The sequence below is a fragment of the Apaloderma vittatum genome, unplaced genomic scaffold (genome assembly GCF_000703405.1).
Source record: "Apaloderma vittatum isolate BGI_N311 unplaced genomic scaffold, ASM70340v1 scaffold17922, whole genome shotgun sequence".
Classification (NCBI taxonomy): Eukaryota; Metazoa; Chordata; class Aves; order Trogoniformes; family Trogonidae; genus Apaloderma; species Apaloderma vittatum.
The window spans coordinates 1-25,722 of record NW_009705455.1 but is presented as its reverse complement, the minus strand read 5'-3'; the positions used below and the strand labels follow the sequence as shown (position 1 = coordinate 25,722).

Genomic DNA, 25,722 nt, shown 5'->3' with positions numbered 1-25,722 from the left:
TCCCTACATTTCCTGCCTAGAAAAATTTTCCCTGCAGACATGAGACACCACATGGTCACAGAGACGTGACTGTGAACAGAAACACAGAACTTCAGGACTTGCAGATGTCATGAGTTTTGATGGAAACACCTTAGAAGGAACTTTTTCCCTGTGGATCTGTTTGGAGACACGCTGTTTGGGGCTGTTCAGCTGGATTTCTGCTAGGGAAGAAAAAAACTATTTAATAAAACTGCATTTAAAATATGATACTACTGGAGTTCTTTGCATCCCTTGCTTTACCTAAAAGCCTCCTAAGCAAGTATTCGCGCTCTGTGGCATCCTGCACTGGTTGGCATTGGGGGTTTGATTTCATTTATGTGCATCACTACCCACATTTTGGTGAGAAATCAAGGGTTCTCCCCATTTTCTCAGCACTCCAAAGCCTGCCCAGCCCACTCTCCTGCACTTTATTGCAATTAAATCTTAAAGTTTGGGGCTTCATTACACCCGAATTTCCCTTCTCATCATTCCCCACCACAGCCACCCGAGGAAGGGGCAAGGGTATGATCCAGCAGCTTCCAGCTGGGGCTGAGCTCCCAGTTGCTGGTCCAGGGCTCCACCTTTGGAAAGCCTCACGTAGCTGAGATGCCAAGAGGCTGAGTGTAGAACGCAATTAGCCTCCCAGGAAAACAAGTGGCTCGTCTAGTCCATGCCCCAGGGACTATTTGATCAGGTAATTAGATCACTTACTTCTGGGGCCCGAGAGGAACCCGAACCTGGCGCTATCCGCCTCTTTTCCTGTTTACTCAGGAAGGTGAGTGCTCCGTGAAGAATGATAAGTGAGCATCTGAGGGCAATTAAACCTGGAAAAGAGGAACTGGCTGTGGTCATGAAAAAAACAACTCATCTATTTTATCTTTTGCCTTCCGACTGTTGCTGACACTTGATTTTCCCAACGTTTTCAAACGGGAATCTGGCTTTCCTTACAAGTTTTGACATCACTAAATAAAACTCTGTCCTGATCTTTGAGGAATGCATTTCAGAGCTCAGGGCAGAGGAAGAACTGTGAGACAACTACATTTGCAGTCTTGTCCCTGTTGTAACAATTTCATGGATATTGTATAAACATTCGGGTGTTCACCGGGGAAGGATCTGTCTCTCTTCCTACAGCACAATCTTGTGATGTTCACCTGGAAAAGAAGTGTCTGCCCTCTGCTAATGGTCTCAGCCTTTTAAAACCTGAATTTCTATATTCCTGTCAAGGATTAAATATAATGCAAGCGTCATATCATCAGAAGGGTGCTACAGAGAAGTAGTTTAAGGGGAAAATCTTACAAGAATGCCATTTTTTCCACCTACGGTTTCTATTTTGCCAGAAGATTGTTCCATTCGATTGGCGAGCAGGAACAAAGGAAATTGTTTCTTGCACAGAAGGTTTTAAGGAGTTTTAAAGGAGTTTTGCATTCAAACCAGACCTACATAGAGAGGCAATTAGGAAGCCTCAGCTGGTTTTATACTTCTATCGGGTAGCGTTCAGGCTTAGACAATGCGTTGAGCACCCAGCAATGTCTGGACACAGGCTGTGGCAAGCGCTGCACAACCCATGGCAAGAGCCACGATCCGTTGAGAGAAGAGGCCGGACACACAAGAGCTGTGAGGGTGGAACAATTTGCGTGAGGCCAGCTCTTCCCAGCCCACGTGCGATGCCACGGCCATTGGGTCTGATTTATCAGGTCCCACTCTTGGTCAGGCTCCTCTACTAGAAAAAGTGAGACAGCGATAATTGCAGGTTAGTCATCAGCCACGTGCCCTGGGGCGTCTTTAAAGAAGGAGCCAGTGGGTGCTCCCAGACAGAGCTCCGCCCACAGCTGCTGCTTCAGCAGCTGGGCTGGCTTCCCCCGCAGTCTGTCTCTCCGTGCCTCCTCCCTTTAGCAGTGGTTGCTAAACCCAACCCTGCTCTGCACCATCTCTGCTCTGGAAACCTGTAGGGCCTTCCAGAGCACCATCTCTGGAAATCAGCAGAGCCTTCCAGAGCACCATCTCTGCTCTGGAAACTCTTGGCCTGTGTGACAAGGCGACTCCGAGTCCCTGAGGGTGTTGTTTACTCCTGGGTGAGCAATTTGCAAACGAAGAATTCGGTGCTAAGGAGGAAGCACTGGGGTCCTGTTAGCAGCTAGCCATTGCAGGGTTACCAAAATCATCCAAGACACCTTGCTAACTGAAGAGTATTTCTGCAGAATTCAGATCCATGCCGATCTCCCTAACCAGTGAGGCTTGCCCAGCTGCCACCAGACACAAGGAAACAAGCTGATTGCAAAAGGCCGAGATAGGACCTCTTACACATAGGTGACAAAGTCATGAGGCACAGTGGCCCAGACCTGCTCATCTTCCCCTCGTTAGTGACTTATTTCTCCATCACTCCTAATGGGACGTGGCATTTCTGCCTGCGGGATGCAGACACAGCTGGCCTTGAGCTCCTCCGGTTTCAGAGCTCTTCAAAGTTTTCAAGCTCTTTTCAAACCCAAGGGGGAGCGGTACTTCTCCGTGATGTACGGCACCCCCTCTCCCAGCAACGACCTGGGATCTCCCAGAGGAGTCCCAGGTCTCCAGCTATTGCCTTAGACCTCCCCATGCGTTCGAGCAGGAGCTGCCACTCTGCAGAGATCAGGCTTTTAGGAAGAAATTAATAGGACAAAGTGTGAGTCTGGGGTAAAGCAAAAGCAAACATTTGCAGACAGCTGATGCCAAGATCAGGGTTTTTTTATTGCATCATACAAGAAAAGAAGATAACAAGAAAGAACAAATTCCTCTATACACATCAGTGCAAGGAAGAGCTACAGCATCTCTCTCCCAGGCAATATTCCTGGGGGCACAAAATCATTCAGTTACAAGAAAAACCATTGTTCTTGAGGCAAACATAGCACAAATTATGCAGAACTTAAGGTAAACTGCTTGAGGATTTACTCTTCCTAGGACAGGAAGGGCACGAGGAAAGTAAAGATGCGAGGAAGACGTCGGTGAGTTGAGGGATCTGCAAACCATTTTCGTTCCTTAACCTTTGGACATTCCACAGGGCAACGGCACTGGGGCGGGGGGTCCCACCACAGGATCCCCCACGTGCAGCCACTCAAGGAGCCATTCACTTACGGCAGCAGACATCTGCGCAAGCGATGGAGCAGCGCTGGCCGCAGGCAGAGGAGCACGCACCCGTGCACACAGGGACAGCTTGCATCACGCAGGTGGTGGGACAGGAGTCCACGCACTTGGTAACAGCCTGGACACCCCCACAGCAGCAGGGATCCACACATTTGGCGGTGCATTCACTCACACCTCCACAGCAGGGCTCCACACACGTGGTGGTGCACTTGGTCACCTCCTGGCAGCAGGGATCCACACACGTCGTGGTGCATTTGGTGACCTCCTGGCAGCAGGGATCTACACATCTGGTGGTGCACTTCGTGACCTCCTGGCAGCAGGGATCCACACACGTCGTGGTGCATTTAGTGACCTCCTGGCAGCAGGGATCTACACACGTTGTGGTGCACTTGGACACCTCCTGACAGCAGGGATCCACACATCTGGTGGTGCACTTGGATACCTCCTGGCAGCAGGGATCTACACATCTGGTGGTGCACTTGGATACCTCCTGGCAGCAAGGATCCACACATCTGGTTGTGCACTTGGCCACCTCCTGACAGCAGGGATCCACACATCTGGTGGTGCACTTGGCCACCTCCTGACAGCAGGGATCCACACATCTGGTGGTGCACTTGGCCACCTCCTGACAGCAGGGATCCACACATCTGGTGGTGCACTTGGCCACCTCCTGACAGCAGGGATCCACACATCTGGTGGTGCACTTGGCCACCTCCTGACAGCAGGGATCCACACATCTGGTGGTGCACTTGCTCACTTGCCCACAGCAGGGATCTACACACTTAGTGGTGCATCTGGTCACATATCCACAGCAAGGATGCACACAGCAGGTAGCACACTTCATCACTCCTCCACAGCAGGGATCCACATACCTGGTGTTGGTGCACTTGGTCACCTCTCTGCAACATGGATCTATGCACCTGGTGGTGCACTTGGTTACTCTGTCACAGCAGGGATCCACACACTTAGTGACGCATCTTGTGACACCTCCACAGCACGGATCTACGCACCTCGTCACTCCACCACAGCAGGGATCCACACACTTAGTGACACATCTGGTGACACCTCCACAGCATGAATCTACACACCTGGTGGTGCATTTGATCTCTTCTTTGCAGCATGGCTCAACACATGTCGTGGTGCACTTGGCCACCTCCTGACAGCAGGGATCCACACATCTGGTTGTGCACTTGGATACCTCCTGGCAGCAAGGATCCACACATCTGGTTGTGCACTTGGCCACCTCCTGACAGCAGGGATCCACACATCTGGTTGTGCACTTGGATACCTCCTGGCAGCAGGGATCTACACATCTGGTGGTGCACTTGGATACCTCCTGGCAGCAGGGATCCACACATCTGGTGGTGCACTTGGATACCTCCTGGCAGCAGGGATCTTCACACACATGTGGTGGTGCATTTGGTGACCTCCTGGCAGCAGGGATCCACACATGTGGTGGTGCATTTGGTGACCTCCTGACAGCAGGGATCCACACATGTGGTGGTGCATTTGGTGACCTCCTGGCAGCAGGGGTCCACGCATTTGGTGGTGCACTTGGATACTTCCTGGCAGCAGGGGTCCACGCATTTGGTGGTGCACTTGGATACTTCCTGGCAGCAGGGATCCACACACGTGGTTGTGCACTTGGCCACCTCCTCACAGCATGAGTCTTCGCACCTGGTGGTGCACTCAGTCACTTTGCAGCAGCACGGAGGCGCACACGCAGCAAGTCCGAGGCAGCAGGGATCAATGGACCCGGGAACTTGCGTCACACCGAGATTTCCCAGGTTCACGTAAGTGGTGGTGCCCCGAGGAACCCCACCGTAGCAGCAGGGATCCACGCAGGGAGGCAAGCACTGGATGTTGCAGACAGTACCGCAGGGTTCCACACATTTTTTCACGGGGAAGCTCCTCACCAAGACGGCGGGAGGTGGGAGGCGGATCTGTCTCAGTTGGCAACCGTTTTGGAAACTCATCTTTGAGGGAGGGGTAAAGTCTGAAAGCAGGAGAGAAATATACTTTGTGCAAAACTGAGTCCTTCAGCTTTCACAAGGCTATTTTATACGCTGAATTAAGCTAAACTTTTTCCAGTGGAACACTGAACTATATCCTGGGAAAACAGCCTAGAATCCACAGCAGGACACTAGCTCCACATGACAGCATTTTAGACAAATTTGTAGCTACCAGCTGCACGTACACTTCAAGCAACTTCTTCTCAAAGCAGGAAAGGCAAGGGTTGCTATTTGGACTCAACTATACCGAAGGGTCTAAAGCCTGTCCACAGCTCCCCTCCGTCTGGGATTAACTCTTTGACCTCACTTCCTTATTTCCACCCAAAAAGGAGACCACTAGGCTTCTGATAGTGCCCAGCTAGAGGACATGAGTGGAGGCTTCATGCTGGCAAACTTCCTTGAGGAAAGGATCTGATGCTCAAAGTGCAGCCACTTTCCCACCTCTCCCACAGAAGTCCTCCTAGCTCTGCCCATCTAGACTTCCTTCCAGGCATTGCTTACCCTTGCAGCCTGCAAGTCTCCACTTCTTATCTTCCCTCCCACTTTTTTCCTTTGAAGTCCTAACCTTGCCTTTTGATCTCTCTCAAACCCAATAATTTTCCTGGTTGAAACAGGGCAGCGATGTCATTGGGGAACGAGAGAGGTTAGTCCGCTCTCAGCTACCCTGAGATGCATCTTGATAGAGAAAGCACGGCGACTAAAAAATGTCCAGCAAATAAAGACTGGTACAAGATGGAATGAGTATTTGCCTTTAGGTTCAGCTGCTTGGTAAGAACCAAACACAAATCTCACTAAGCAGAAGCACTCATAAGTCTTCTAACCTGCTTCTACGGGTAATATTTTAAAATTAAACAACCCCAGCTGCAACATTACTTCCCAGTAAGCCAAGAAACACTTACCCAGTTCACCACCAGCAACTAGGAAATGAAACCAAAACGGTTTGAGAAACACTACAATATGAACCCTTTTATATGATTTCAGTGTCCGTGTCCCCGGAAGTGAGACACCTCAGGGGTATGGAAATAAAATTTTTAATAATCCAGACTTGCTCCACCTCCAATCCTTAAATTACTTGCTTACATTATAATTTTTAATGAAACCTAGCCACTGAGATGGTACATGCGACACTATGACTGCTGCCCGAAAGCTTGAATTCTTGATCCACGTATTTCCTATGGGGGATGAGGAACAAAGAACCGGTGATACAGCCTGGAAACAATCCCCCTCGGGATTAAACTTTGTTTTGACAAAAGTTAATTCAGTGAATTTTCTTTCTGCTTCCCTCAAGAGAGTCATACGGACCAGCATCATGAATGGGACTCTGTAAGCGGCTTTGTCCTGCTCTACTGGGCAAGTTTGTTTGCTCTTGCTAGTACCCACCATGCCTCCTACTGAGAATTATATTCCTGACAACAACCTGGTCAGAATTTCCCTTGTTGCCTCTCACCCTGTCTCCGGGCACCTCCAAGAAAAGCCTCTCAGTTAAGACCTTTCAGAGAGCTGAAAGGGGCCCCAGGATCTTCCCCAGGCTGAGCAGGTCCTTCAGCTTCTTCCCATCCATCATCTCCTCAAGGACCATCTTGGGCTTGTTGTGCTACAATTTTGGCAGTCGGGCAGCCAGGGAAGGTTTCACACTCTCTTGAGATCATCAGTGTCACTTAAGCTCCTTCTAGGACTCCTCCTCGCGATTGCCCATCTCTAGGCAGGGTGAGGATCCATTTGTGTTTGGTTCTCTGACCACAGTGTCCATGGCAGTGGCCCTTTTTTTTTTGTTTTTCCATGTGCATTTCTATCATGTAGGAGCCTAAACCAAGACTGGCATACACCATCCACGAATGACAGCGAACCGCGGCGTGTAGTCACCGCTTTCTGCCTGCCACAGTTGTGGTCAAGATGTTCTTGTGTGAAAATCCCTCGTTAGAGGAGGGAAGGGAGAGAAGCATTGCCTGCGAGAGATCAAAGGCTGAAGTTTCCTTCTCTGCTCACCCCAAACCAGCCTTAAGTCACTTAGTGACACAAACACCCAACCAGTATTACTTGCATGCAGAGATGAGGGAATATATCATCTGGAGACGAAGGTGTGTTCTTGTGTCTGCACACTTCAGATGTGTGTGTCCATGCTGCTGAGCACCGTGGAGCAGCTTTTGGTTATTTAAGTCAAAATAAATCAATCTGGGACGTACGACCACTTGGGTTGACAGTTCCCTGCTGGCCACAGTGGTTTGAATCAGTATAATTGAGCTGGTTTTGGTAAACCAGTAGGCTGAAGAGAAAAGGGTGGTGGTCACTCCTCCTATCGCCCATCTGCTCCTCAGGGGTGTACGTGCACGAGGATAAAGGCAACATCACGGCAATGGAGTAGTGCTACGCTAGCGAAGCCAGAGCTTTAGGAGAAAATGCAAAACATCACGAGACTGGTGATGATACAAGAGTTTCCAGTCAGGATGCTACCACCAGCAGCACCACATCCAAACAGGACGGTGGCAGTGACAGAAAGAGGTCAGACGTGGCTAAAAATAAAAGAATCCCCCAGATGCCACATCCCATCCTGTCTCTAATGGCTCGCATGAGGTGTTGGGCTGGAGGATGTTTTACCATCCCAGAAAACTGACCCATGACTGGCTATTTGAGAGCAAGCTGAGAAGCCATTCATTTCCCAAATTCTTCTCTGGCGTCAGCCCCGCTGAAAGGACACGTGAACCATCGAGCCATCTTTGCTCACTCCAGGTTACGCTCCAGCTACGGAAATAGCCGGTTTCCATTAAAAACAATTAGTCAAATAATCCATCACAGGGCAGAGGCGGAGCAGAGCCAGGTTAGCGAAGGGGAGCTTGTCTGCGTGCCTGGGGCACCTCAGCTCCGGAGGCCAAGCTCTTGAATATACAAGGCAGAGCCCAGGTTAAAGCCACCGTGCCTGCTCGCCGTCTTTATTCGCCGACACTGAGCCGGGTAAGTACCCTTGGGATTATAAAGATCATTTCCTATGATGTGCTGAAATACATTTCTGCTACCTGCTGCGTGAGGAAACTCTCCGTTGGCTCTCCCACCTTGTAGGTGAGAAGAGTTTGAAAGAGGAACCACCTCCTTCCTTCGTAACTATACTCCGATTCCCACGGATGCTCTGCAAAACACTCCCTGTCATCGTCTCGGAGCTGGATTTCAAGGGATAAAACCCCATCTTGCCCACGGAGCACCTTCACGGGAGGGCAGGAGCTGAAACTGCCGCGCATGTTGTTATCAGCCAAGAGGTGAGGTGACTGCAGCGTCGCACGCGGCAGCGTCCGAGGTCCCAGGTAAGAGTGCCCAGCCTCACGGTAAACCTGAGCAACATCTTCCTTCTGCCTGTCTAGCCCGTTGATGCCAGAGGCAGGAGAGCAAGAGCTGCACCTCTTGCAGCTGCTGCGAGATGGTTTTGCTCCTGCAAGGGCGTTTGGGATGTCTGGAAAAGAGAGGGGACTGACTTCAAGTTTATAAACCTGCTGAAAATATTCATCAAATCCATCAGTATCTGTGCAAGAAAATGCTGCTGGGATGAAATTGTTTGGATGAAACTAGATTTTAATAAGAAAAACAAGGTTTGATGCTTATGCAGAAAAACAGGATGAACAAACTTCTTTTCATAAGGTGTGGTTGCAGGATTTAAAAAAAAAAAATAAAGAAAACCAAAACAACCAACCAATAAACAGTAAATCTTCTCTCTTTTCCTTATTTCATCACAGCACAAACAGCAACCATCTTGCTGAAAAATTGCCCAGCCAAGAAAACAAGGTGCCCAGTGCTCTGGGTTAGGAGGCACCAAATTGCTCTTTCTCTTCCAGGCTTGCCAGAAGGGCAGAAAGACGATGGCTCAGTGCAAGCTGCCCCTGTCCTGCCCGGAGGAGGCTGCACACACCGGCACTTGCCCATTGCCTTGTGCTGAGGTGGACCTGGATGCTGACCCCAAGCAGGACACGTACCCTTGTCCTGAGCAGACTTTGGAGGTGGATCCCTGCCCTCAGGTTGAGCCCACCTGCCCACCTGCTGCTGTCCCCATGCCCGAGGACGCCTGCTGCCCTGAGCACACCTGTGCACCCCCACATGTGGGTGCCTGCGAGTGCCCAGCAGCGATCCCCTGCGACCCTGCTCAAAGCATGGGAGGGATGAGCTCCCCATCCCAGCCCACAACCTCATCAGCGGAGCTCCGCACCCCTGAGACGGTTGGGATGTGCAAGGAAGCCTTCCCCCTCCAGCACACAATCTTGCCAGTGGATCCCTGCATCCCTGAAATAGCCGGGACCTCTGTGGAAGCCTTGCCCGTGCAGCACCCAACCTCAGGGATGGATCCTTGCACCCTCGAGACAACTGGGACCTGTGTGAAGACCTTCCCCCTCCAGCACATAATCCCGACGGCAGAGTACTGCCTCCTAGACGCAACCGGGGCGTGCGTGGAGACCTTCCCCCTCCAGCAAACAATGTCGCCAGTGGAGCCTTGCACCCCTGAGACCGATGGCATCTGCATGGAAACCATCCCCTTGCGGTACCCGACCTCAACGGCGGAGCCCTGCACCCTTGAGGTCCTCGACACCTGCCTGGAGGAGCTCTGCTGTGCTCAGAGTGCGATCTCCAGTGCTCCCCGCCCCAACCAGCGCTCGGCTACATGCACAAATCCTTGTGCATCTCAAAGCGCCGTTTGCACGGAGCCATGCCTGTCCCAGGCCCCGGGGACGCACATCCCCCAGGACACCAGCTCTGCCAAGGACACAGATGCCGGCACCCACCTGCCCCCACGAGCGCCGCACCGCCTGAACACCCGCACCGCCGCCATCGTGGAGCGGTGCCTTTCCAGGTGTCAAAACTGGCTGCGAGGCAAGAAATAAGTGTGGCATGTGCGGCACGGAGTGAAGGAGAGGCTTCCCTCTCACGAATGAGACCTCCTCTGGTGAGTCTCTTGGTTTCTCACGTGTAACAGCAAGAGAGAACACTTCTTCAAGTTAAATAAAAAAAACACCAAAAAACTTTTCAATCATCTGTTAATTACTGCTCTTATTTTTATTGCCTAACGTTTACTGCAGGAATAATGGCAAAAGCGCAATGCGAGTCCTATTTGCATTCGCTGAAACCCCTTTCGTCATCTTCAGCCTTTTTTACTAGTTTGGTAGTCGTCTTAAATTCAGTGATGATTTTGCCTGTGGGGTTTCTGCGCTCTGTTTTAATGATCTCGTAGATCGAAATTATTATGAGAATATTGAGAAAAGCAGCTCAAAGTCATCATTTTAACGTAGCTCAAGAAAGGTCTTTTAAGGAGATGTAAAATGACAGACAGCATTTAGGGTGAAGAAAGAGCAAGGGCTGAGTAGAAAGAAGTGGTAGAAAACACCAGGAGAAGAGTAATACAGAGAAATGGGAGTTGTGTTGCACAACATCCAGGTAAAATTCTGCTTAATTCAAAGTTTTTGTTATGTAGCAGCTTCCCCCAGAACCGCAGTTACGTGTCTCAATGTCAGAAAGGATTTTTCTGCCTCCGCACACGTATCTGATAAAATATCTCCATGCGTTAGCATGCTCCGCGCATTCACAGACTTGAAACAAGTCCTCGTAGCGTAGCAATAACCGCGGCTTATTGGATTGAGGGAATAAATTTTGATGAAGCTGAAAAGTTTGACAGCCATTTCCCTCCCAGTAAATAAATCAACAGATGTTATTCTCAAGACACCACGGTGGATTTCTGTGCCTGAAATGACTTCTATCACCCTCATTATGCTGTGATAAGACTCTTCTGTGAGTTAGACTAGATCTGCAGTATTAAATTTTGGAAACGCCTGTAAATCGAACATTAGTGACATTAGCCCGTAGTAACATAAAAACGACAACTAAAGACTGAGCAGCAAAGACAATAAGCGGAGGAGTACCGTTCCCTGTAGCACCAAATATGCCCTTGCAAAGGCAGATAAGCTCAGCTCAGTTACGAGATGCAGCCTAATCCTAGACTGGCCTTTACAAATGGTTGTAACACAAATCGCGTTACAAAAATCGCTTCTCATTTTGCGCTTTGCAGCACCTGAGCTGCCAGGACCGGATCCAGGTGGGTCCGTGTTGCTTGGAGATGCACTGTGCCTGCACCTCCGAGCTCCCGAGCAGCCCATTCGCTGCCTCCCCCCACGTTTCATTCCGTTGAGGGCTCTTGTGTTCCCCTCGTCGCCATCTCCTCCCCTCACTCATCTGTCATTACTCCTGCCTTGTGACACCTCATCATCATCAGGGTGGAGTGTAATTGGTACAGCTGGAAGAGAGGCAGCAGGTGTGATTGCGGCATCCCTGACATATCAGCTAGCAATTTAGACCTTTCCTACAGAGAGGAAGGAAAGGACAAAACATCATCCGACCCAGGTTTGGCCAAACTTTGCTTGCAAATCAAAGTCAAGGACCTCATTTCTCAGGCACGGCTGAGAGCCTTGAGTACAGACATCTTGGCTGGTACTGAGATGAAGGACCAGAAGCAGCAGCCCCAGGGCTAGGACTGCACGTTTCATGGAGCCAGGTGAGTCGTTTTAGGAAGCCCGTCCTTCAGAGTGGGTCAACTGCTTCACGTCTGCAGTTGAGTGGTGCCAGACTAGAGTCCGCGTTCTCCTGACCTGAGCCACCAGCTCCAGAGGGTCCCAGGCACAAGGAGGAGACTGAGAAGTCCAGTTAAAACAAGCATCTCCTACCCTTTACTAAAGGCAGAAAGGTCAGCATCCCTGGGCACATCCAAGTAACTCTTCAAAACACACACAGGCTGCACGAAGAGAAGAATTTAACAAAAATAATGAGCTCAGCTGTTGCCACTTCATCCCGGTTTTTTTCCCCCTCTGGTTTTTAGGGTCCCATCCAACATCTTGCTGTGTTCAGAATCAGGTGCTTCTTGCCCCTGGGCTGCGACTGGCTCCATTTTCAGGAGCTCTCAACTTCAGCACAAGCGTAGACCCAGGCAAGAAGGTCCTGAGAAGGGCTGGGAGCCTGCCAGAGCCCAGCACACCTTCCTCTGTGCTCGCCTCCCCAGTGTAAGCAAACAGAAGGGTTGCTTGCAAACAAACAGAAATGTTGCTCTAAAACAAGGCAGGCCACAGGCAGAACTGGTAGAGCCTGGTTTCCACCATCTGTCTTGTGTCCAACAGCCTGAGGAAGGGAGGGCTGATGAATCCTTCCTACCACATTAAGCAAGTCTCTGCCGATTTTCACGAAACTAGTGGAGATTTGGCATCTCGCTGCCTGGCTTTTCCCACTGCTGCCACCCCGCAAGCCTCACGCAAGTGACTTGCAGACCTGCACTGTTGAGCACTGCCATACTGCTGCCAAATCCACATCCAGTCGGGCTCCTTCTTGCCCCAGAGCACCCGCTCCAGTCGTCGGCTGCCGACACAACACCTGGTTCCTCTGCAGAGGCACCTTGCCCAGCCAGATCCACCCCTCTGCCAGCCTGGTTTTTGATGGGGTTTCTACCAGGTCATGTTTCTCAACACGTCCTCTCTGCCCCCTTTCCACCCTCTGCTATAGACGCTGTTGCGGCACACCCACCTCTGAATACTTTTTTGTTGCTTCCCCTCCACCTGCTCCTGCAGCCAGAGCTGCTTTTGGGGATGGCAGAGAGAAGCTTTCCACCCCAACCACAGAAGACACTAAACCTGAGGCTTGATGGCATTTCCCCGAAGTTGCAGCTTCCTCTAAAACAAGCTAGCAAAAGGAAGAGAAATTCTCCCGCCAACGTGCTGGGCAGTGAGGAAGCTAACGGGCAGAGGCACCAAAATCGTCCCCACCACCAAGGGGAGTAGCCCGTGACTCACTTCCACCATGGCCGCAAAGACGTGACTCAGGTCTCCAGCAAACCCTCAGCTTTGGAGAGGAGCAAGCTGGCAGAGACCACAACGGAGCCAACCGCCCCGGCGCAGCCCAGCACAGCCCATCTCCTCCGCTGGCAGCCCCAGGAGGAAAGAGCAAGCTCCATGGGCACAATTGTGGCAGCAGTCAAAGCAAATCGGGGAATCCTAGTAGCGTAGAATGTTTTGAGGTGGAAGGGAACTTCAAAGTTGAACAACTTCAACTAGATCAGGTTGCCCAGAGCCCCGTCCAACCCAATTTTAAATGTTTCCAAGGATGGAGCTCATCATTCCGAGGATGGAGCTCATCCAAAGGGTCTGCTACAGCGCCCAGCCTCCGAGTGCTACCCCAAAAAGGTGCATCATGGTCAGAGCTCTGCCCAGAAGATCATTTTTTCCAAAGCTAAATCCCAGGGCTGGCTCAGGGAGCTGTTTAAGTAAAGTTGCAATTTCCTTTGCACCTTCAGAAAAAAAGAAAAAAAAATTGACTCAGTGATAGCTTCCATGTTTTGAATTAAAACAGCCGGTGGGATAAATTATGAGCACAGAATAATCCTGCCTTCACACAGAGGATCAAGGGGTGAGAGGAACAAGATAATCCCAGATACCTGTGCCCCTCTGTGAGTTCTGGGGTAGGAGCGCAAAGGAAGGATTTTAATTAACTTCTCCGTAAGTGTAGTTAACATATGTATTAAAACTGTTTCAAAACAAGAAAAGTATCCTCAAAAGCCTTGTTTCAGCCGAGGGATTAATTCCTAATTTTAATTGTGGGATTATTCAAATGTAGAAAGAGTCTGTGACATATTAAAGGCATTGCTAGCTGGCTTTCGGAGCATTACCACAGGGAGACGTAGAATCCAATTATCTCTGAAGAAATATGTTAAATATGCTCATTAACATGTAAAAAAGTGGAAACATGTATTAGAGAAAAGCTGATGTATTACACTGCTTAATGTCACAATGAATTAGCAATAAAGAAGGTTGCAACAGAAACAGCTTGCTGAAATGCCATGGCAGCATAGGAAAATAAAGCATTTTATTCCAATTAGCTTAATTCCTGATAATGACATAGATGGAGTGATAAAACTCTGTATAATGGGGATCCAGCCCTGGGAAAGTTTAGGAATCGTGTGGGAACGAGGCAAGAAAAGGGAGGCGAGCCTGCACCTCGGTGCAAACCGCCCTCAGCTCTCAGCAGGCAAGAGAAAGGAGGAAACAATAGGATGAAAAGGCAAAAAGGAGGCGCGTTTGGAAGGCGATAAGTACGGACGAAATCTCGGGGTCCCACAGCTGCAGAGAGCGCAGGCACTAGCCAGGCGTTTGCTTTTCCCTCTAAAGCCAGCCCCGTCCCTTCGAGACCTCCTGCTCTCCAGAACCCATCTCAAAATGCTTTCTCACACCAAACCTTGAGCACGCCGCTTTCCCTCCTTCGCCAGCGCCAACCGACACTTCTGCCCTTCCCTGCTGAGCAGGAACCATCGGAGTTCGCGCAGGGATAAACAGTAATTTCCTGCTTTATTTTGTGTTGAGAAACCTGACCGCTCTGACCTAACTGCCACCCGCTTGAGTCCCAGATCCTAAATACCCCCAAGTCCTAACAGCCACCACCAGCTCAACGCCAGTCCCTGCTCATTGCAGCCGCCCAACTTCTGCCGATGCTTTTTCCGTGCCCCCTTCCCTCCCAGCGCCTCCCTTCATCCGTTTCTCCCCACTAACCGAGAGGCTGAGCAATTCCCCAGATCCACCAGGTCTGAGGAGACATCAGTTTTCTAGTTATATTTGAAAAGACGAGAATTTTGGGTGAGGTTGATTTACCTGAAGTCTTAAACATTAAAATACAGCAGGAGAGATTTAAGCGTGACCTAAGTTGCAGATCTTCAGCAATCACCATGATGGCAATGACAGCTCCTAAATTATTTTAAAGCTCTTATGTAACCATAGACACTTAGATTTTTTACATCTTTCTTTTTTTTTTTCTGCGCTACTGACAGGATTTCTGTCCTGAAAAAGGCCCAGGGGTGCCACAAGCCAGGTGTCACCTCCAGCTTCACGCAGCTCTGGTGCACATCGCTCCTCCGAACTCATTCCAGCTGTGCAGCCCACAACTGCCCCTTGTATGAACACAGAGCAGCACATCTAGAATGTCTTTTTGCTCAGGAAACAGGAGAAAAAAGGTGAACTGGACAGACATGGATAAAACTAGGTGATCAAACTGCTTAAAGGAAGCAGCCAGAGAGTATTTTGAACAGAGCTTTGAGCAACTTGGTCTGGTGGGAGGTGTCCCTGCCCATGGCAGGGGGTTTGGAACACGACAATCGTTAAGGTCCCTTCCAACCAAACCCGTCCTCCCGTTTCACCAGCAGCCTGAGCTTGAATTCACACACTCTGCCTGCCCAGAGAAGCTGGTTTGCCCAGTGCCCCAACGTGTTTTCTCAGAAAACAGAGCTCCTTCAGCAAACACACCTCGGGGTGAGGTTTGCCAAGTCGAAGTGCCGCGGGCTCGCCCCCACCTCCCTCACACCACGCTCCTCACCTCCACAGTGAATCCACCTTGGAAAGCCATTCCCCATTCAGCACGGATCTCAACCACTCTTAATGCAAATTCCTGAAGTATTTATTCTCCGAAGCGTGATGGCGTCCCAGGGGAAGGTGCTACCTGTCCCACCTCAAAATTCAGGCTGTGGTGCTAGTGGTGCCTTCCTAGCACCAGCATGGCTTGAAAGTCTTGGGGTGCCTGGTTAGACATGGGGCACAGCCTTAGAAGCTACTGGTTCCTTTTGGTATTGGGCAAAAAACCAGAGAAATCGGAGCTCAAGAATTATTTTAGCCAAAGGATCCACCAGCAAATGGTATTAAGGAATTTGGTTCTGCCAGAAGAGAAGGTCTGGGGGCAGAAAGGACACAAATGCTGCTTTTCCTTCGCAGAGGAGCTCTCAGAAAGACCAGCTTCTCTCCAGACCCTTTCAGAGAGCAACCCCTCCCAGCCCCAAACCTCTCCAAGCCCCTCCAGCATCATTGCAAACAGCTGTGAGCTTGTGCAAAGCCTCCCCCGCCCCGTTTCACAGCTCTGAAGGCAGCACCAGCGGAGTTTGGTGTGATCTCGTTAGCACAAGTCACAGAAGCACCTGCCCTCCACTCCCTGGGCTCAATATAATTTATCAGGAGCACCGCTAAAAGCGATGGGTTTCTCTATTCAGTAAAGACTTTTTCAAGTATCTTCTGATCCCCTAACATTTTCCGCTTCACAGAAGCAAGAAATCCCGTGCAACATAAACCCGTTCTTGTCTACAGCAGGCTAAGAGAGGGGAAACCGCCCCGCTCCGGGTCTGGGTTCTTTGATGAGAAACAGCTTCTGCAAGAAGGAGCTGCCTCTCCAAGGTGCCCCGGTAATTGCCCAAATCCACCCTCACTGCAGCTGAAGGAGGAGGAGGTTAGTCTTAGAGGAAAGGGCTGTAGCAAAGACCTGTGCTGGACACAGCACAAGGAGTTTTAAGTCCGTTCCTTGCCCCGTGCCTCAGTTTCCCTTTCGGATAAACTGCAGCCCACGGTCCCCAGCCGCTCGCTGGCTTTAAGGCACGCCTTGTCACCCCTCTGTCCTTCTCCAAGAGCCACTTGGTGGCACTGTTTGAAAAGATTTCCTTGCTCGCTGCTGACTTCCAGGTCGGGATCCAGAAGAGGGAGTTTCTGGAAGGAATCACATTCATCCTGCCATCGCAATATCCTCATTTTTTTATGTTTTCTTTTCTCTTTCTTCACTGCTCAAGCGCTCCCGGGCGGTCTCCTGCCCTGCCCATCAGTCACTGAGGAACTTCTCGCAAAACACGTTTGCGAAGAGTCCCGGGCGTTGCTTGGGCATCACCTTGAACTAAATCCTCCGGTGGTAAAAATAGCCCTTTTTACTAAATTCCTCTGAAATGTGGCTGCAGGTTGGGCAAGCTTAGGGAAGGCTCAGGCATTAACTCCTAAGAAAATCACCAGAGCTGAAGTTAATTAGAAAGAGACAAACGAAGACAGGGGCATGACAATGTAATTGAGCGGCTGATGGTTCGGGTCGCTCTGCTGAAGGAGTGTCTCCTCAAGAAGATGCAGGCTGTGATTCTGGACTCTATATAAGATGGACAAGAGCTGATCTGCTCCAGCCCACGCTCTTGAAGCTCAGAGCTCCCGTTCCTCACCCAGGTAAGCCTGGACAGACCTTTTCGCCTGTCTGACTTTGCGACTGGCAGGGAGGCAGGAGCTTCTGGGCCTTCGGATTTCCCTGGAGCTGCCACTGCCGAGCTCTTCTAGAGAAAATAACAATAATGAGAGACCTGGAACTACTCTATTCCATGGTTCTTTAGAGATAACCTCCAGATTTGGTTTTTTCCTTGCTCTCCCCCTTCCCTTACACTATTTCATGTATCTGTGCTCCTCTCCGGCTCTTCTTTCCCTCTCTGCCTCTCCAGCCCTGTTGTCAAAGACTGACTTGTCTGAAAAGCAAGCGAGCAAACACACCAGAACAAAAAAAAGTCCCCTTTCATCTGTGTTTTTCTTGCAGGCTGCCTCAGTTTTGCAGGGAGATGGCCCAGTTCCAGGACAACATCCATGGCATCGTTGCTGCTTTCTACGTGTGCGCCAGAAGCGACGGCAGCTGCAGCCCCCTGAGCAGGGAGGAGCTGAGGCAGCTCATTGAGCAGGAGTTCGAGGAGGCGATGGAGGTGAGGGTCCGGCCATGGGTGTGCAGGGCTGGGGTGGGGAGTGTGGAGGGGAGGGTAAAGCCCTGCCCTCCCATGCGGGTGTACAGGACATCTGGCTCCCTGGGAAAGGCACAGAAATGCCTTCAAAGCCCAGGATCTGCAGGGAAGAGGAGAGGCTTTTTGTTCTGCAGCAGCTTGTAGAGCAACATAGGGAATGGCAGGAGTCATGGGGGTGATGGATTTCTGCCCTGAGACACGAATGACTCATGGACTTTGCCAACACTGTTTGCCTCTTTCCAGAACCCCCAGGACCCCAAAACCATCAAGAAGGTGCGGTGCTTCCTGGATGATGACAGCGATTGCTGGGTTGACTTCAGCGAGTTGCTCAGCCTGGTTTTCCGGGTGGCCAAGGCTTGTTCCAAGCCACTCCAGCAGCTCCAGGAGCCAGAAGATGGTCAAGAGCCAACAGCACAAGAGAAGGCAAGCGAAGAGCAGTTGCCAGAGCCACACATTGTGGGCAGAGGCTCCCACAACCAGCAGGTCCCCATGCAGGGTGTGAACAATCAGGTCCAGGACTCCGAAACACAGGACCCAGACAACCAGGGGTGTGGAACATCAAAGCAGGACCCAGACACCCATGAAACCTACATGGGTGAGACACCAGAGCAGGACCAAGACACTCATCAAACCCAGGAGGGTGAGACGTCAAAGAAAGACCACGACACCCATGAAACCCAAGAAGAAGAGACAGCAGAGCAGGACCCAGATAACCGTCAGCCTCAGGAGGGTGAGACAAAGGAAGAGAACACCCATGAAACCCGGGAGGATGAGGCACCGCAGCAGGACCAGGACACCCATCAGGATGAAGGCGCTGAAGAACCAGAAGAGGATGCAGAGACAGATGAGATCCTGGACGCTGCAAGCCAAGAGCAGGACAGAAACACCCATCGGGCTGAAGAGATTGAAACACCAAAACAGGACATGAAAACCCACCAGGCCCAAGAAACTGAGGCACCAGGACAGGGTTCAAACCACTTTCAGAGCCCAGAGTTTGAGTCAGCAGAGCAGGACCTGAATTGTTCCTCTGAGACACAAGGAAGAGACCCAGACAAGACAACCCAGGTCTGTGAGGCCGCTTGGCAGGACCTCGCCGAGACCCAGAAGCTGCTGCCCCCACAGCAGGGTGCAAGCCCCTGTCGGGATCTCAAGCCCCAGGGAATGCGCCACGAGCTGCCTTTCCATCGTCTCGCTGAATCCGAGGAGCTGGAGCAGGAGCTCAGCGGGGCCGAGGCTCCAGCTCACCCAGCACAACAGCAACAAGCCCTTTGGCCCCAAAGCCAACCCGCTGCAGAGCAGCAGCTCCTGCAGGCTCTCTCTCAGTGGCCACCACAGCAGTGAAGGCTGAAACAAGCCCCCCGCGAGGCTGTTGCCCCTCGCCAGGAGGTCCCACTCTGGTTTTTGCATTTCTCTTTGTCACATCTTGTCCAATTCCTTACTGACCCTGAGCTTCACACCCCCGGTTTGTACGGAGCTACGCATGGCTAGAGACCTTCTCCTTCTTTGTCCCTCTTAGGCTCCCTCTGACTGTGTAAGCAAAGCAATAATAAAATCCAAGGCTTTTGACTTGTTTTTGAACACAGTGTCCCAGCGTGTTGCCCTCTGCTCAGCTCTGAGCGAGCAGCCAGGTTGACGTGACGCAGAGCAGAAGAGCCGATGGCTCCGGGGTGGCTGCAGAGGGGCAGGCGTGCCTCGGGGGGTGCATAGCCTGAAGGAGCTGGCTTTCGGCCGCTTTCACGATTCAGCCCAAATGAAGCAGTCCCTCCCTGCAGGCAGGGCTGTGACATCCCAGCAAGTGGTATCTTCAGAAGGGGTAGAAGTCGGGATTAACGCAACGGCACAACCGACCCGAACAGATCCCTCGCAGCATCCATCTGCTCCGGGCGTTTTTCACGTCTGTCATGAAAAGAATAAACAGCTCCTTAATGCTGATGGGAGGGATTTGTTCTATTTAACCTCACTTACTAATAATCTCAGAAGCCGAGGGAATGTGGAGCACGCTACGAAGATCAAAAAAAATCCTTATTAGCTATGGAAGTCTCCAAAGGAAGGAGTAGAGATTTATTAAAGAGGGGAAAAATGATGATTTGGGTATATCCAGCCCCAGCAACGACTGGGAGGCCAGAGATAAAAAGCTGCCATGCAAACCGTGCCCAGCCTCAAACTCAGATTCAGGGTGCCAGCTCCTCGGGTGCTTTGTCCAGACATGCACGTAGGGATGTGGGTAACTCCGAGGGCATGAGCAGTCCAGTGAAGTCGGTGGCGTTTCATTAGGGGGTTCAGACGTGCTGGACCACCAGACGGGTCCGGGTCTCGGCATCCCGCAGAGAGGGTGATGCTCAGCCTGTTTTTCCCCCCGTGCTATCTTTCGCTTTGCAACCTATCAGCAAAATCAGCGCAGGATAAATGCACCCGCACCTCCTGCTCTGTGGCCGGTGACAAGCAGCACGCAGAGACCTCGCTGGAAAATAAAACGTCATTCCTCTGGGACACCCCAGAATTTCACAATTCGCTCGGCACTGAATCAGAAAAGCCAGTGTTTCAAAACTGTCTCTGGAACATTCAGCACAAAATAAAATATAAATGGTTGGGTTTATAAAGCTCTAATGTTGAAATTAAATGTATTAGGCACAAAGTGCACCGGTCTGCTCTGCTACCAATAAAACAAATTAGCAATAACGAGCTCTGACCCACCTCGTGACAGCTGTGGACACGCAATGGGACTTAAATTTCATCCCCTGTCTGTCAAGACCCCGTTCCATCTGAGACATTCCAGAAAACATTTCATTTTTGGAGAGAATTCCATGTTTCTTGTAGAATAGGTCTCAGGTAGAGGCTTGGTCCGACAGCTTTTTGCTTCTTATTAGGTCTGGGTCTAAAATGTCAAGACCTGACAATCCCGTTTTAAGTCTGTCTCTCCATCAGTTGTCACTTTTTGCAACAAAAAAAACTGTCCTCCCAGTTCAGGCAGGCACCAAGCCCTGTTGGGGATGTGGTAATTATATGATCTATTCTGAATAACGCTATTTTTGCCACCGGGAGTGTCGTATTTGAAGTTAAGAGGGATTTTTTTATTGTTTTTTTCGCTTCGTTTTAAGGAGAACGTGTAAATTAGCCCAAATAACAAAGAGTCCTGCAGGCCTGCGAAGGGTTGGAAGAGAAAAGGTTTTTGTTACAACAGACAAAGAGCCCAGTTCCTCCAAAATTAAATGCAACAGAGGTTTGGTCACTTTATATAAAATAGGGATGGGACTAGATTTGGGTAAGAATCAGGAGGATGGAGCCCATCCTCTTGGGTAACAGCTGTTAAAAACCTAAAAGTCTCATCTTATGGAAGCATTTTGGGGGGAAATAAAGCTGTCGGGAAAAGGAGGGGGTCAGTGCTGCCAAGAACGTGCTTTGAAGCTCATGGCTTTGCCCGGGGAACGGCAGCAAACACGGCGAACCGGGAGAACAAACGCGACGTACTTTTCCTTGCCTCGACGCCCGACCTCCGGCCGGTGGCTCCCGGCCATCCCGCACTGCCCCATCCCCTGCGGGAGGGATTACGGAGCCGCGCTGTAATACTCTAATTTTAATAATAACTCCGATCTACCATAAAATTACAGTTTCCCAAGGGTATCATTATCCCGCAGGTGGGGTATAATTTGCGCAAGTCTAATTTAATCTCGGAAAAAAAGCTCAAAAAATGAAGCCCGGTTAGGAAGAATCCTTCAGACGCGCTTGTATGAGCATCCCCAAGGTGTTACCAGCCCTAATTAATTGGGCTCCTACACCCAGGGTGATGTGACCTTACGGATGAGCCACTCACCCAAGGCTGTGTGACAAGTTCATGCTCGGAGGCTCTCTGCCATATCCCCGGCACGCTCGGCGAGGAGGTATCCTACCTCCAAAACCAAAAGCAGGGGCCCAGGTGGCACGGCTGGTATTCTTCCTTATTCACTCTGCGTACTGGGAGAGTTGGGGGCGAATAAAGGAATCGGTTGGTCTCTAATTAATTTACTGGTGAAAGATTAAAAAAAAAAATAAAGGTAATTACGGCAGAAAGCTGCCTAGGGCAACCAGATGAAGATTCGACATGAATCGATCTCTCAGCGGGCGGGTTCCTGCTTTTATTTGTAATTAAAGATCAAGCAATGTTGGAGTGAAAGTCATTCATAGAAGACAGTCGATAGGAAAGATGCTTCGTTGAGATTTTCCCCAGTGCGTCTTGAACGGGCATTTTCTTGTGGAAAATTACACTTTGCAACTTTCACCATTTCAAAACGTCCAAGTTTGTGGTTGGGTTTTTCCTCTTGCCAACAAAAACCTGGATAATGGGAGCAAAGGGCTCCTTAATAAGAAGTTACCAAAATTAAAACACCCCGCAAGGACGCCGAGATCTGGGGGATTGGGGGATCTCACTGCTGTGCACCTGCAAGTCGCCGTTTTCAGAGCGCTTAGGTCTTCTTCGGTCCTCCTGCCCCAAAATCCCAACGACCTCAGGCCCGAGGTGCTGAAGGAACCAAGACCGTGGGCCACACTGAGCTCGACTGTTCCCTGATCTGCTCGTTTGGAGCTCTCCGACCATCAGCACTTCCGTCCCCATCCTCCAAATTTCCTTCTGGTATAATTTCAATGCGTGTGTATTATATGTATATAAATCCATACCTACGCAATTGGACGATTATATAAAAGCACACCCTCCCATTAATACCTCCCTACACTTTATAGCTTCTCTTAGATTTTTAAAAATCTGAAATACAATCATAAAGTAACTTTACGGTCTGGATTAGGTGGAACCAGCCAGCGCCTGAATTGCCACACGGCAACTGCTATTTCTGGGTTAAAATGATAGGGAAGGGGACGATAAGTTAAATAACCCGTTTGAGGACGTGAAGGTGCAGCTGGGCTTGGCCAAAGATGAATCAGGACAACGTCCACAAAGGGTGGCTCCTTTCTGCAGCTCCCTCGAGGACCCTATAAAAGGGCTCGGGTCCTGCGATCACTCCGCACGGCTTCACAGGAACCCCGCTTGATCCCGTCGGACAGTTGGGTAAGTCCTTCCTTTGGAAACACGCGCTTTGGTGGGCGAGGCTGTGTTATTTGGGTAGGATTCGTGTCAGGTGGCAGCGCCGTTCCCGCCACGGTGTTTTCTGAGATCCTTTTGTGGTGGTACCCAGCGAAGCGTTGTCTCGGTGTTATTCCTGTGGCGTGTGTCCACGGGCAGCTTTTCTCAAAAAGAAAAGGAGAGAAGGAGAGGGTTTGTGTTTTATTTTGCTCTGGAGCTGGCTCCTAGCCAGAATGGACAGATTGGAGAAATTTTCCCTTTCCTGTAGAAATACCAAAACCCAGGATTCTGTACACGGAGGCATGCACATACATACGTGCACGTTGTAGAGGCGGCAAGGCAGGCACGGCAGAGATTCCCTGGCTGCAAGCTCATCTCTCAGCATTGATGTACTTGATAACCGGCTCAGGGATCCCGCGAGGAGGAAGGCTGGAGGTGGTTTTGAGGTTTCCAGACCCAAAGCTCCAGGAGGATCTCAGAGCTTTCTGCCAAGCAGATCTCAGAGAAGCCAAATCAGGAGCTCTGACCTAGGCGATCTGACAGTTCCCTTCCGCCCAACAGCTCTTTGCTGATGAAATGATCCTGTAACGAAAGCTGTATCGATTGTTTTGGCGCTACTACCGGTCACAGGGCTTGTTTTAATTCCCTGTAAGAACTCAACCTGTCTCCAACCCAGCTAGACCTTGTCTCAGGCCTCGCCAGTGCTGCGTTAGACATCCTCTAACGTGCTTCAGAGCAGCCCGTGTGTCTCGGTGCCAGGCAGCCACACCAGCCGTGGAAACTTAAGTACCTGGTGTATCCTCGTGGGGACGCGTTCTTGGGGCATCTCTTGAGTCACCAGCTCCAGTTCCCTCCCTGCAGCCCATTAACGTGGGCATCCTGCCATCCCCTATCAAAGACATCAGCTGGAGGACACTCCCCATCCCACTAAAACCCCAAAGCGTTTGAATTTCTTGCTGGCGCTCCGGTGAAATAGAGCTCACCACGGCAGAGGAGCGGACACACGGCACCCGGCATCCCATTAGCCTGGCAATTCTCCCTCCTATTTTCATGCTCGGAGGCCAGCAAATCTCCCACCCTGAGGTCAGCTCGTTTTCTTGCAGGCTTGCTTGAATCTGCAGGACGATGTCTCGCTTCTTGGACAGCATTACCACCATCATCGGCCTCTTCCACAAATCCGCGAAGGCAGATGGAAACCACTCCAGCCTCAGCCGAAGGAAGATGAAAGAGCTCATCGAGAGGGAGTTTGCAGACGTCATAGCTGTGAGTGTTGCTGTGAGGGGGAGGGCTTGAGTGCAGGCTTGAGAGATGGAAAGAGAAAAGATCACTGTTGTCCCTGTCTTTGCATTTCTGTGACACGGAGCAGGTAGGCTAAAAATGCCTTTTTTTTTGTTCCCCTGTGCATGTTTTCCCTGCAGAAGCCGCATGACCCTCAGACGATTGACAAGATTCTGCACTTTCTGGAGTGGGATGGCGATGGGGAAATCGATTTTAACGAGTTCCTGCTTTTGGTGTTCAGAGTGGCGAAGGCCTGCTACTGGTACCTGCCGAAGGGACCACACCTGCTGCAGAGAACAAAGCTGACAACCACTGGCAAGCCACTCCAAGAGCTCGAGATTAAGAACAGAGGGAGCTGCCAGCAGCTCCAGGAAGAGGAACAAGACACCTGCGAGAGGAGTCGCCATCCTGCCTGCAAAACTGAGCTGCAACGAGACACCAGTGTCATCGAGCTTGAAGTACGAGAGGAAGCGAGGAGTCGTCACCAGGAACGTAACACGCCAAGCAGAAACGTGAAACGAAGCAGCGAGCCGGGGGAGCCGATCCCTCAGGTGTACGAAGAAGGAAGGCAAGAGCCGTGCGACCAACGGAACAGCAGGAGAAGACGTGACCCGCCGGAGCCAGACAGACGAGATGTTCAGTTCACCAAGAGAGGCTCCGTGCGAGCACAGGAGTCCAGGCTGCGAGCAGACGAGAGGCGATATGAAGAAGCAGACGTGAGGAGTTGCAGCCAGACCTACGAACCTCAACCACGGCCAAACCAGTGGAGTAACCAAGCACATGATCAAAAAACCCAGCAGCCACAAGAAGGAGATAGAGGAAGAAACAATAAGCCACGTAAACCTGAAATAGTCAGGGAAGAGAGAAGCCACTACCACCTACGTGAGGTGGAACAAAAAGAATCTGAATACAGCAGCCATGATCGATGTGAGCCTGAATGCCTGGAATCCAGACGCCCACATCAGTCATACATAGAGGAACCGCTACAGCTTGACCTCAGGTATGGTGAGGCCCAGGAGCCAGAAAGAAAGAGAAGGATCCAGCAGGCTCAGGAGCTGGATGGTCAAAATGATAGAAGGAGGGAAAAGCCTGTGCGGGAGAGAAAGATCGATCGCCTACGAGAACTCGACCTTGAGGTCTATGAGCAACGTGAGAGGGAAGAGCAAGATGCCACCACCATCCAGAGAGAGAGACGTGAGCGTGAAGGTGATGAAAGGAGACAGCGGGAGCTGGAGATGTACGAAAGGACACGCGAGACTGAAGTAGCTGCGGCAGAAGCTCAGGTGAAGATTCACCGCGTGTCCCGGGAAGCAGAGCCACCTGAGCAGGTGAAGAGCAGGGATTGTCGGCGTGAGTGTGAGGAACCAGAGGAGAGAAGGATCTGCCAGGAGAGAGAGAGAGAGAAGCCCGTGCGGGAGACAAGAGATCGCCAACGGGAGTTTGACCTCCAAGTCTATGAGGAACATGAGAGGGAAGAGCGAGATGCCACCACCATCCGGAGAGAGAGACGAGAGCGTGAAGGTGACGGAAGGAGACAACGGGAGCTGGAGATGTACGAAAGGACACGTGAGACTGAAGTAGCTGCAGCAGAAGCTGACGTGAGGATCCATCGTGTGTCCCGGGAAGTGGAGCCACGTGAGCAGGTGGAGAAGAGAGATCGTTGCTGTGAGCGTGAGGAAGAG

General features: G+C 50.9%; 4 protein-coding genes across 4 annotated transcripts in view; 2 read left to right on the top strand and 2 right to left on the bottom strand.

The window, feature by feature from the left end:
* Positions 1 to 2,611, bottom strand: part of LOC104270905 (keratin-associated protein 9-1-like) — a 6,416-nt gene extending 3,805 nt beyond the window's left edge. Inside the window, exons 1-2 of the mRNA XM_009865416.1 lie at positions 2,597 to 2,611; positions 1,525 to 1,630 (exon numbers count right to left, since the gene is read on the bottom strand). Of these exons, the coding sequence (XP_009863718.1) occupies positions 1,525 to 1,630; positions 2,597 to 2,611 (121 nt within the window). The remainder of the gene's footprint in view (positions 1 to 1,524; positions 1,631 to 2,596) is intronic.
* Positions 2,612 to 3,118: 507 nt separating this feature from the next.
* On the bottom strand, positions 3,119 to 5,111 carry LOC104270904 (keratin-associated protein 10-6-like). Its single transcript, XM_009865415.1, has 2 exons — positions 4,539 to 5,111; positions 3,119 to 4,381 (listed from the first exon to the last, which is right to left on the bottom strand). Exons 1-2 carry the CDS (start codon positions 5,109 to 5,111, stop codon positions 3,119 to 3,121), a joined length of 1,836 nt encoding a protein of 611 aa, XP_009863717.1.
* A 12,427-nt stretch (positions 5,112 to 17,538) lies between these two features.
* On the top strand, positions 17,539 to 19,053 carry LOC104270903 (repetin-like). The gene is made up of 2 exons (XM_009865414.1): positions 17,539 to 17,676; positions 17,956 to 19,053. The coding sequence occupies exons 1-2, from the start codon at positions 17,539 to 17,541 to the stop codon at positions 19,051 to 19,053; spliced, it is 1,236 nt and encodes a 411-aa protein (XP_009863716.1).
* Positions 19,054 to 23,887: 4,834 nt separating this feature from the next.
* On the top strand, positions 23,888 to 25,711 carry LOC104270902 (trichohyalin-like; the record flags this gene model as incomplete). The annotated part of the gene is made up of 2 exons (XM_009865413.1): positions 23,888 to 24,025; positions 24,181 to 25,711. Coding segments are annotated over exons 1-2 (1,669 nt in total), but the record flags the coding sequence as incomplete, so codon positions are not given.
* Between the last annotated feature and the right edge of the window lie 11 nt (positions 25,712 to 25,722).

Coding starts and splice junctions, on each gene's coding strand:
- LOC104270904 (XM_009865415.1), bottom strand. CDS start 5,111: ATGAGTTTCCAAAACGGTTGCCAACTGAGACAGATCCGCCTCCCACCT. Junction 4,382..4,538: donor CCAAATGCACCACCACATGT/GTGTGAAGATCC, acceptor CCCTGCTGTCAG/GAGGTGGCCAAGTGCACAAC.
- LOC104270903 (XM_009865414.1), top strand. CDS start 17,539: ATGGCCCAGTTCCAGGACAACATCCATGGCATCGTTGCTGCTTTCTAC. Junction 17,677..17,955: donor AGTTCGAGGAGGCGATGGAG/GTGAGGGTCCGG, acceptor GCCTCTTTCCAG/AACCCCCAGGACCCCAAAAC.